This window comes from Podarcis gaigeae (genome assembly GCF_964106915.1).
Source record: "Podarcis gaigeae genome assembly, chromosome: 12".
Lineage (NCBI taxonomy): Eukaryota > Metazoa > Chordata > Lepidosauria > Squamata > Lacertidae > Podarcis > Podarcis gaigeae.
Window position 1 is genome coordinate 56,370,158 of NC_139688.1, and position 12,442 is coordinate 56,382,599.

General features: G+C 44.1%; 1 protein-coding gene across 4 annotated transcripts in view; it reads right to left on the reverse strand.

Moving 5' to 3' along the window:
• The window catches only part of ELMO1 (engulfment and cell motility 1), a 299,706-nt gene that overhangs the window by 216,962 nt on the left and 70,302 nt on the right, over positions 1-12,442 (reverse strand). For all 4 annotated transcript variants that reach the window (XM_083706317.1, XM_083706312.1, XM_083706315.1 and 1 more), the window contains exons 3-4: positions 2,149-2,189; positions 349-421 (exon numbers count right to left, since the gene is read on the reverse strand). In XM_083706317.1, coding sequence (XP_083562443.1) covers positions 349-421; positions 2,149-2,189 — 114 coding nt within the window. The remainder of the gene's footprint in view (positions 1-348; positions 422-2,148; positions 2,190-12,442) is intronic.

The following is a 12,442-nucleotide window of genomic DNA, read 5'->3' on the forward strand; positions in this document are numbered from 1 at the left end:
CAGTTAATTCTGATACAAGTTGCTTTATTAATAAGCAATTACTGTCAGCATGCGGATAATGCTTATCCAATTAAAATCTTCTCTAGAAAGCCCTCCAATACCCCAATTATATTTCTACCCACAAAAACTGAACTGCTACATTACCAGGAGACAGAGTTCAGACCAATAGGATGAGGCACAGTGAGCCCATTATAACCCACTTGGGTCTAAGTTCTGTAAAAACCAAGGTAATCATGCAATTTCCCTCAACATTAGCTCTGAAACTGAATTGTCAGTGTGAAGAGCATTTTTTAAACAAAAAGAAAGAAAAGAAAGGCACACAAGAGATGTCCAGAGGTATTTTCTTACCTTTTCGGTGATGTAGAAATTGGTACTATCAGCATGTTGCAGTGCATAATACTCGTGATTTGTAAGAGACCACCTTAAAAGGTACAAACAATTTTATTAGGAAAATGCACTTGGATGACAGAAGCCAAGAACAATTTTTAGCTTTTCGCTTTTTAGTTACATGTCTGAGCACAGAACACTTGGGTAAATCTAGAACCAGAGTAGGGAACCTCCAGTCCGTGGGTCTAATCAGGAACTGCTTGGGCCAAGGCACACTTACCTGCCCTATATCTGACATCATACCTGTATCACATCAGGTGTGATCTTTACAGCAGGTAAAAATGCAGCTGGGTCCAAAAAACAAGCTGGTGGACGGCACCTCAAAAGCCCTTCAGCAAAATCCTTTGTAAACTCTGACAACCAGCTAATTGTCAGGGCCTGGCAGAGCACATTACCTTTGCCTGCATGGCTAGATTACAAACCACATATGCAAAAATGGGTTGCCTAACGCCACATGAGCAAAAAATCTATATGTGATGTCAGGTGATTGACAGGTGGGCATGCCCACCCACTGTCAAACTTGGCCTATGGAAAATGGGAGAGAAAGGAACTGGTTTGCCAGCTGGATCCGGTTCCTTACTCCTAATCTAGAGAAGGGTTTAAGGAGCCTATTTAAAGATAATGTATATTTCTTTTAGGGACGCGGGTGGCGCTGTGGGTTAAACCACAGAGCCTAGGGCTTGCTGATCAGTAGATCGGCGGTTCGAATCCCTGCGACGGGGTGAGCTCCCGTTGCTCGGTCCCTGCTCCTGCCAACCTAGCAGTTCGAAAGCACCTCAAAGTGCAAGTAGATAAATAAGGACCGCTCCAGCGGGAAGGTAAACGGTGTTTCCGTGCGCTGCTCTGGTTCGCCAGAAGCGGCTTAGTCCTGCTGGCCACATGACCCGGAAGCTGTACGCCGGCTCCCTCGGCCAATAAAACGAGATGAGCACTGCAACCCCAGAGTCGACCACGACTGGACCTAATGGTCAGGGGTCCCTTTACCTTTACCTATATTTCTTTTATCTATGTTGGAATAATTTCAGTCAAGTCCCTAAGCAGTTATGATTTCCCCTGAACTAAAAAAGAAAAAAGACAAATGCAAGATTTATTTTTTAAATTACTGCACAATCTCTCCACTCCCACATTTGTAGTTCTCCAAGAGGATCCTCACAGGATTGAATGGAATAGTCTGCCAGTGTACAGGAAGGCAGCTTAAATGCCACTTTGGGATGAGGCTGCAGGTCTCTCATTTGCAGGTAATTTCTTTGGGGAACTGAATATCTCCTGCCTGTTGCAGCACTCCATGCAAATACCAAAGATTGCCTAAGCACACTAGAGAGAGTCACGTGTTCTGACGCAGTTAAAATGTCCAATTACAACTGGGGAGAGTTTGAGTGACCTTGGGATAAGTCACTCTCAGCCTAACCCACCGCACAAGCTTGTGTTTAAAGTCGGGGCAGCAACTATGTAAGTCACATTGAACCTCCTGGAACAAATATATATAGTTGTCCATTATTGTTTGTGTTCACATTTGTACATATAAAGGTAATAAATAAAATTGTCTTTCCCTCTGTTTTATCTTCAAAATGGATGAAAGAAAATTGAAGCCCACACCTTGGAAACCAGTACAGTGTGTGTGTGTGTGTGTGTGTGTGTGTGTGTGTGTGTGTGTGTGTGTAGGCTCCTGGGAGGTATTTGAATTAACTCGCAAGAGGGAGAAAATATATCTGAGAACTGTTTATTTTGAGAGTTGAAAGCACAGCAACAAATAAAACTCACCCATCACAGGCTTCCTTTATGATTGCTGACAATGGCTTTTTCTGAGGACAAAAAAGGAAAACGCATTGTGTGAGAACATCATAGCATAGCCTTCAGTAGATATTTGCAATACCAAAAGGAAACTTGCGCCTATTTCTGTTTAGCGTGCAAATGTTTGCTGAAAATTGATATATAATCTATGTAAAACAACCAAAATGGTCTGAAAAATTATTATAAACTCATTAGGTAGCCCCAAAGCAGGGACAGAGAAACTGTGGTTCTTTGGGTAGAGGATGATATATAAATTCAATAATAATAATAATAATAATAATAATAATAATAATAATAATAATATGATGTTTCCGGTTACAATTCTCATCATCTTTGACCATTAAGCATGCTGGCTAGGGCCGATGGGAATTGGAGTCCAACAACATCTGTAGGGGTCCAGGTTCCCCACCCCTGCCCTACAGCAAAACATTATTTCTCAGAAGCCTACCGGGCAAAATGAGGAAGAACCGTGATCTGAATTACTGAGAACGCTTCTAGTACTTATTTCCATTTCTGATTAGTGACAAATTGCTATTTTATCTGTGGTTAATTTTAACTACTATTGCTCTGAAATATGGCAACTTTAAAATCATGGGTTATCAAGCTGGCTTCCTTCAATAAACCATAGGCAAGATGAGTCCCAGCACAGAGTTCAAACACAATATTAAACAATGGTTAATCAATATAACAACCATGGCTTGAAGTTGGCTTGCTTTAACAAACCACTGTAAAAATGAACAAGAATTTCTGGAGTTTGAAAGAAACAATGAGGTCAAACAAAAAATGGAGGTAAAATATGATGAATTTTAACATTAATATTGAGGCTACTGATTCAGGGCTGGCTCAGGACATCATGGCTTCCATAAGAACCATGGAATGGTACCATCACAGCATTCCCACAATGCATTTGGCTGGTGATGCCCTGAAGAGCAAGGGCAAGAAGAGAGTGATCTGAAGGTAGGAGATCTTGCCACCTTTCCCTTGTCATGGTTAGTGGCCTTCTGTTCAGATTTAGACTGCAGTGGCTGCTCCTCTGAAAAGGTTTGGAGTGGCTATTAGAATGGTCAACTCTCAGAGTCTGAAGATTTCCGTTCCAGACGACTCCAGGGTGCTTTCCATCTGACAGCCCTGTTGAAGCTCTGGGTTAATTCTGTGGTACATGGCAATGAGCTGAGCAGCTCACACCATCGTCCCTCTTCACCCTCTTGAACTTTAATGAGCCCCAGTGGCACGGTTGTATCCCTCAGAGCTATGGGCATTGCGGCTTATTGGAAGACTGCTAGAACACAAGAGGAGGACGACTCTGAAGGTAAGCAATTGAACAAAAGTGTGCGCTTATTGTCAAGCATACTTTGTGGAAGTGAAGGCAGCGAAGAGGAGATACTTCTTGACCTCCACTGAGTCCTCCGTTGCTCAAAACACTTTCCTCTGAAGTCCCTGTGGAGGTGCAGGTTGAATGCAAACAATGTAGGCAAGCTAAACACTTCAGTTGGGCTCACTGATCAGTGGCTACAAAGAGCCCCCTTTCTCAGCACCAATCACTTACAGCCAGATCCATCAACTACGTTGGGGAGAAAAACACCAGGGATGAGGACAGTTGGCATTTCCCTTTTGCTTTAAAGATTAAGCCCACCCCACTTCACTTACTAGGCAAGTGGGGTGGAGGTAGGGTTAAAATAGTCTGGGTTGCTGCTATAATTTGGTCTTCAAATAATTTGGTCTTCAAACAACAGAGCTATGGAGCAAATCTGTTAAAATTACTAAAGGGGGATGGGCAGGGACTAATCTGACATATTTGAGATTTCCCCTAATTCTCTGGTCACTGAACACTTTTTTGGAGAGGCAGAAGTGTCTGACTACTAGTGATGATCATTAATGTTAAATGTAATTAGGTCCTGGGTATTAAAGGGCTTGGTATTGTTTCCTGTACTCACTAGCATCTCCTAGACAGAAAAAAGACTTCAGATCTCACAGCAAACATTGTTCTAATTGATACACAGAGCAATTCACAAACAACTTTTTTTAAAAGTTGCCTTTCTTACATATAGGTGAAAAAATAAGTGTCATAACTAAAGTGTATTTCATAGAATCATAGAAGTATAGAGTTGTAAGCGACCCTTAGGATCATCTAGTCCAAACCGCTGCAATACAGTGGTACCTCAGGTTAAGTACTTAATTCGTTCCAGAGGTCCGTACTTAACCTGAAACTGTTCTTAACCTGAAGCACCACCTTAGCTAATGGGACCTCCAGCTGCTGCCGCGCCACTGGAGCCCAATTTCTGTTCTCATCCTGAAGCAAAGTTCTTAACCTGAAGCACTATTTCTGGGTTTGTGGAGTCCGTAACCTGAAGCGTATGTAACCTGAAGCGTACGTAACCCGAGGTACCACTGTATGCAGTTGCCCCATATGGGAATCAAACCTGCAACCTATTTGCAATACTGAGTTTGGCAAAGCTACATTATACAGAACTGCTTTTTCCTGATTCACTATAGTGAATTCAATAAATGCAATAAACACCCATTAAACAAGATAACACTAAATAATCTGCTAAAATTATCCACTAAACCAGCAGTCTGAATTCCAGTATAGCTCTCTCTGCTGTGCTGCGCCGTCTGGCTAAAGTTACTTTAGTTTCAAGGTCCCCAAAATAGAAAGAACACTGTCTGGTCTGGAGATGTCACAACATTCTGAACACTGCTGCAAACATAAACACTTGTATGCCTAGGAAGAAAAACCAAAGCAAAAAAGCAAGAGCCATTTGGATGAATAAGTGATTGTCACAAAGATGACGTAGATTGATTAAAGCAGTCACCAGGAAATAAACACATCTAGTCAGTTTTGTTTTGCAAAGAGTGGCCTAGTTTACATGCAACACTGAGCCAACGCATGGCTTGGTGCGACTGAACCAATGTGTGGCTTCTCATAGAGAAGAACATGGCCGCTTTGCAACTGCTCTGGTCCTGCTGCTGCTGCTGCTGTGAGCTAAGCCATGGTTTGGTTTAGCATTGTCTCCAAACCTGGGCTCATGGTTTACCACATTTGCCACATTTCCTTAAACCTCTGAGTCAGCAAGTTGGAGTGCGGCTGCTTCCAGCATCTGGAATGACGGAGCTCTTACAAATGCAGAACAGGTATTATGTGGCACCTATAACAGTGCCAGTTCCACCCACAAAGTGGCCAAGTGGGTGCATGTGGGATTAGGCTGTCTCGTAGGTGAGCAGATCCCAAGTTGTTAGGGGCTTTATATACTAATAGTAACACCAGTAGCAGATCGCTGAGCACAGGTGTTATATGCTGACAAGGCCTCTCAGCAATCGCGCTGCAGCATTCTGCATTAACTGCAAGTGCAATTATGTGTTCACCTCAGCTTTGCTCTGAGCAACAAAAGAAATTCAAGCTCGCTATAATAGTTTAAGCTAAGTATCGTCTATCAAGGAAAGCCCTTGTGCTTCCTGCCAAATATCCTCTCCATAGTAGTGACTATTCTGGGAATTTCTGCACAATAATAGATGTGTATAATGAGCCTCTGAATAACTTAAGTACAAAAGCCTAATTAAGTCCCGGAACCTTTCCCATATCTAATGCAAATAGACACCTTTAATCAGTTATTAATTTACCCTAGGAAAGTAACAAATGCATACTGTAGCAAGCATCTTCAACCAGTAATTGGGTTAATCCTAAACATACAGTCTCTGGAAATGTATCTCCACCTCCTACAAAGTACAATTCATTCACCTGGCTGCAAGCTCTGCTTGCCCAGGGACCCCCTCACGACCATCCTGTTACCCTGCAGCCAGGTAAACCTGTGTCCTTTGTCGGTTAATGAGATCCTCCTTTGTGCTACAGATCACACTTGTCATGAAGCTTCCTTCTTGTAAGTGAGCATCTCTCAGTCCACAGAGCTGAGAGGAGCATTTGGGGAGGGCGGGAGGAAGAAGAGAAGTTGCACTCCCAAAGGGGAGAGGTGTACAGACAGGCTAAGACAGGTCTGGGTTTCTTGCTCCCCTGTAAAGAGCCGTAGCTACAGGAGGCTAGACCGGTTTTGGGGGGCAGGTGAAGCCTCCAGAGGGGCACCATTGAGGCTTCTAGCCGGTGTGTGTTATGCAAATGCACATGGAGGGTGCCAAACTTAGTCTTTGACCCAGATAAAATAAAGCCTAGTTTCACCCCTGCCCCTGTCTATGAACACCCTGACAACCAGGTTGAGCTTTCATGCATGCAATCGTATATTCAAAAAGACAAAGGGGCTGTCAAAACAAAAAAACGGTATTTCAGTATTGACAGAGCAGTCATCGTTGTTTTAGCTAACAGAATTAGAAATAGATTCAGGTATGTAGCCGTGTTGGTCTGACGCAGTCGAAATATATAAAAAAATTGTCCAGTAGCAACTTAGAGACCAACTAAGTTTGTTCTTGGTATAAGCTTTCGTGTGCACATGAAAGCTTATAGAGTGGTACCTCGGGTTAACTACTTAATTCGTTCCAGAGGTCCGTTCTTAACCTGAAACTGTTCTTAACCTGAAGCACCACTTTAGCTAATGGGGCCTCCTGCTGCTGCCACGCTGCCAGAGCACAATTTCTGTTCTCATCCTGAAGCAAATTGTACCTGAGCTACAATTTCTGGGTTAGCGGAGTCTGTAACCTGAAGCGTATGTAACCTGAGGTACCACTGTACCAAGAACAAACAGAATTAGAAATAGCAAAGCATGGCTTTTCGGGGACTCAGAATTTGCTCTTCTATTTCAGAGGCAACTTAGCACACTTGATCCCTGGAATAAAAGGCCCCTAGGAAGTTAACAAGAACATAAAATCAAGAAAGTAATGAGATCACCCCTAAGCTGCCTCTGCATTCCCCCTCGTGAGCATACTTCCCATATGATAATAATGCTTCTTCTCCCCCCCCTTTTCTTTCTTACAGCACACAATTTGTCTCCAGCATTGAAACATTAACAGCTGTAAGCAAGATGCTCTTGGAGCGCTCCAGGAAGGCATCCACGCCCGTTCCGTGCAGCGAGTGCCATCAGTTACGTAACTCGTGGCTACAGAGCAGAGCTTGGCAGGCGAGAAAGATCAAAAGTGTAACACAAGTATTACTACAACGTGCCACACATGCAACATCCACCCCACCAACAAGCCAACAAAAGAGTCACTGTCTGTGAAAGGGACAACTGGGTTTGTAAGCCGGCTAAGCTGTTATCTCTCCCTCTGGAAAGAACTTTGTATCCTGAATCTTCTCGGAGCACTGATTTCTGTTATCGCCCGATGTGGAACTTTTTTCCAAAACATAACAAAAACATAAGAGTCTACATTTCAGAACTGTACAATTTAATAGAAAAAGGAAGCCAAACAACCAGCCCCTTTTAATGATAATATTAAGGCCTCTCTTTGTGTGTGTTTTTCCTTCTCTCCAAACACAACATCTCCATTCCTCAAAATGCTGTTGTTTTTTCCCCCTTGCCCAATTGTAAATATTTGCCTGGCGTCAAGGAGAAGGAAGGGTGGTTATTTTTCATTTTGTTAATCCCTCGGCCAGTTCAACAATGATTTCTTTTTTTAAACTTTGCTAACAAATGCATTTTACAAAGCAATTCTGCATCAGGTGGCGCTGTGGGTTAAAGCCTCAGCGCCTAGGACTTGCCGATTGAAAGGTCGGCGGTTCGAATCCCTGCGGCGGGGTGCGCTCCCGCTGCTCGGTCCCAGCGCCTGCCAACCTAGCAGTTCGAAAGCACCTCCGGGTGCAAGTAGATAAATAGGGACCGCTTACCAGCGGGAAGGTAAACGGCGTTTCCGTGTGCGGCTCTGGCTCGCCAGAGCAGCGATGTCACGCTGGCCACGTGACCCGGAAGTGTCTCCGGACAGCGCTGGCCCCTGGCCTCTTGAGTGAGATGGGCGCACAACCCCAGAGTCTGTCAAGACTGGCCCGTACGGGCAGGGGTACCTTTACCTTTACCTTTACCTTTACTTCTTAAATGAAACACATTTCTTGATCTGAAGCCTTAATTTGTGGACTGGATGCGTATTAAGGCCCAGAAAACATGTGCTGAGGTCCCCATCACAGGTCTAGGGGGATAGGGTGCCACCAGGTTGCACTCAAACTGAGATACAACCAGCACATATTGTCATGGAGACCCTAAACACAACTGCTGCAATCTGCAAAATCCAGCAATCCTTTCTGGTACTACTATCCTAGACTAGCTAGATTTGAGAGTTATGTACAACCAACTTCTCAGCTCAGGCTGATGACGGAGTGCTTTTCTCCAACATTTCTGCATAAACCATAGCTCCCTGTCTTTCATTCTGACAATGGAATGGTAGCTTCATTTCCCCTGGCTGATATTGCACTTGCATTTCGGTCCATAAAGCAAGCAGAATGTTAAGTGTTGCTGGGAAACAATGTGGTAAGTCATTATATCGAGGAAGTTAAGTCTTTTAGAAGAATTCAGTGAACATTAATAGGATGCCAGTTTTAACGCCTGAAGAAAAAGATATGTATATGACAACAAACTGCTTTTACTATTTGAAAAGATCTGTAGCACTTCTATTACATGCCATCTCCTTCTGACTAATCCTCACAACCCCAGAAGTCACTGTTATACTAATATTACAGATTATTATCTGTAAAATAGAGATGAGGTGAGTTTCTCCAATCCAATGTTTCTTAAGCTGCTGCATTTAATTTTGTATTTCTTTCCAAGTTTATATGGTATTATGTATTAGAACAATTGTTTGCAAGGGGTTAAATGTGGGCACTTGCATGCATGCACTCACTTCAAAGCTTCAGCAGAGAAAGGTAAGGACAAGGCGAATATAGGAATTCTGCTAACTAGATGGAGCACTGCTCTCCTTGGTAGCAAGTGTCTGGGAATGCTCTGTCTTCTTGCCAGTACTTCTGACTTCTGCGTACTGATTGCATTTCAACCCTGTAATATTTTTTGTACTAAATATATATGCTGTCTTGGGATGCGGGTGGCGCTGTGGGTTAAACCACAGAGCCTAGGACCTGCCAATCGGAAGGTCGGCGGTTCAAATCTCCACGGCGGGGCGAGCTCCCGTCGTTCGGTCCCAGCTCCTGCCTACCTAGCAGTTCGAAAGCACCCCCAAGTGCAAGTAGATAAATAGGTACCGCTTTCTAGCGGGAAGGTAAACGGCGTTTCCGTGTGCTGCGCTGGTGCTGGCTCGCCAGCTGCAGCTTCGTGACGCTGGCCCGCTGACCCGGAAGTGTCTTCGGACGGCGCCGGCTCCCGGCCTCTTGAGCGAGATGAGCGCGCAACCCCAGAGTCGGTCACGAATGGCCCTGATAGGCAGGGGTCCCTTTACCTTATATGCTGTCTTCCTTTGGAAAGCTCAGAATAGATTACATGAAGCTCTCCGTGGTCTCCCACCCAGGCACTGGTCCAGCCTGCATCTGCTGGGCTTGATTACAACATTTAATGTGCCCAGACTTTCCACTGGACTATTCACTTCTTCTGACTGCACACGGCAGAGCACTCAAGTCACTTCTCATCTTCTCTTTCCCCTTTTGATTATGCACTATAACATACAGATCTCTTCTTGCACTCCAAAGTCACCCAAGATTGAATAACAAAATATATACATGTCCAGATATGCTAATTTCTTGAAACACAGACACTGCTTTTAGCAATCCCAGACACACAGCAATGCCAACAAGTTTCTCCAACACCCGCATGGGCTGCTCTGTTGGCTAGGCAGGTCATTACTAACCATGCAGGCCTCTTTAAGAGTTATAGAAAGCAATTTTAGGATGCGCTGTTGTTGTTTAGTCATTTAGTTGTGTCCGACTCTTCATGACCCCATGGACCAGAGCACGCCAGGCACTTCTGTCTTCCACTGCCTCCTGCAGTTTAGTCAAACTCATGCTGGTAGCTTCGAGAACACTGTCCAACCATCTCATCCTCTGTCGTCCCCTTCTCCTTGTGCCCTCCATCTTTCCCAACATCAGGGTCTTTGATAGGATGTGCTACCAAATCACTTATTTTGTTTCTGAATTCACCACTGTTATGGTTAGGGCGAGATTAAACTTGGGGGGGGGGATTTCCCCATCTGAAGCAAGGCCTACAATGAAGTTGCCATGGGGTAGTAGCAAGGGCTTCAGAAATAAAGGGCATGTAATAGCTTGGATGATTTGCAGTCACCGATCAGAGAGTGGAGGAGTAATCCGGTGGAAGGAGGGGCTAATAAATGAATGTGCTTCCTGAAAGCTACACTCAAGAGGCAGATTGCCAACGACCCTTTCCCCCTATGCAGATTGCGCATGAAATCTCAATTGATATGAAATACACACGGAGACTCACTGTTTGTTTTTCTTACAAGTGAAACTGAGTATTTTTCCCCCAACCACATCTTGATTTCAATCTGGCAACGCCACTGAGAGCCAGTTAAAATGCTTCAGAGGCGAGTTTATGAACACTTGTTATTGCAGGTCTTAGACCGGCTTTAGAACTGATGAGATGCAGAGCTCTGATCCAATGCTGATCACGTACCTTCGCCTAATATATCACAGAAACTTGGGGTAAGTTAAATCCAAACCATACTTAGGGGCATAAAAAATGCATCGATGCTAAAACATCCAGGGAGCATAATCTTCCTATGATAGCCATGGTTAGGTTAGGTTAGGTTAGGTTAGGCAGGATACAACCATTTTTGCTATCAACTCTGATACCTCTGATGTGCAATAAACTTATGAACTCCTTATTTAGTAAGAGGCACAGCATGAAACTGACGATTACTTTTTCTGAGCTGCCGTTTGAGGTACTAGAGACGTAATTCAGCATGTTCTTCAACATGGGAAAACTTTCAAGAATTTATTGAAACACACATTTCTGAAACTTTGCTCACTGTTTGTTTCTGTAGGATGAATATATTCCTGGAGGTAACGATTGAAGTATAAGCAATACAGATGTTCTACTTGCCAAAATGTAAATAAGTTAATTTGCAATTAATTAAAATCATACAAAGCTCTAGTTATCTTGTCAATTTTTACCCCAAAAATGTCCCTAAACACGTGGAGAATAATGGGTGTGTGGAAGTTTGAAGTATGCATGCATGCTTTAACGAAGTGGAGGCATTCTTTTGTCTATGGTTCAAAACACCTAGAAAGTGTTTCTTTGACAAATGTATCCTCTCCTGTAAGACCATATGGACAGAGAAAAAGTTGCCAGAAATTCAGATATAATGTTGGGTGCAACTGCCTTGAGCCAAGGAAGTTTTCTTTTAGGAATTTTTAGGGATTGGGTGTAGCTTATCATGGATGTGAGTGGCGCTATGGTCTAAACCACAGAGCCTAGGGCTTGCCGATCGGAAGGTCGGCGGTTCGAATCCCCGCGACGGGGTGAGCTCCCGTAGCTCGGTCCCTGCTCCTGCCCACCTAGCAGTCCGAAAGCATGTCAAAGTACAAGTAGATATATAAAAAAAGTACAAGTAGATAAATAGGTACCACTCCGGCGGGAAGGTAAACGATATTTCCGTGCGCTGCTCTGGTTTGCCAGAAGCGGCTTAGTCCTGCTGGCCACATGACCCGGAAGCTGTACGCCGGCTCCCTCGGCCAATAAAGCGAGATGAGCACTGCAACCCCAGAGTCGTTCGCGACTGGACCTAACGTTCAGGGATCCCTTTGCCTTTACCTTTTATATGGAACTCTGCCACATTTGCAAATTTGCCTGAGCAGTGAGCACTTGAAAAGGGGCCACCAAACTGCGCAACAGACTCCTGCTAAATGCTAGTGTAGATACAGCTCCTTGATTTACAGCTGGTGTGTGGAACCTCTGGCCTTCCAGATGTTGCTGATTGGCAGCTCTATTCACCACTGGCCATTGGCCATGCTTGATTAGGTTGATGGGAGTTACTAGTTCTGCAACATCTGAAGGATTCCCCACGCCTAGGTTTCAGCTTCAAGAGCCAATCCTAATCACCATTATTACTTAGTCAGGCACTTCATTCCACAACAGTCCTCCCCAGAGCAACAAACTCAGCTCCTGGCTTTCCAAGTCAGCTGCCTCGTAATAAGCTGCCCAGAACTTCAGGGAGACAGACGTGACATCTTTCCGCAGGGCCTGCAAGACAGAGCTGTTCCGCCTGGCCTTTGGTTTGGACTCAGTCTGACCCTTATGTTTCCCTCCCCTTATGGTTTTGATCTATGGGCTACTTTTAAAATGAGGCTGCATTTTATATTGCATTTTAACCTGTATTTTAATTTGGTTTCTTTTTTCGCCCTACTATGTTTTTTACTGTAATTTTACTGGTGTTA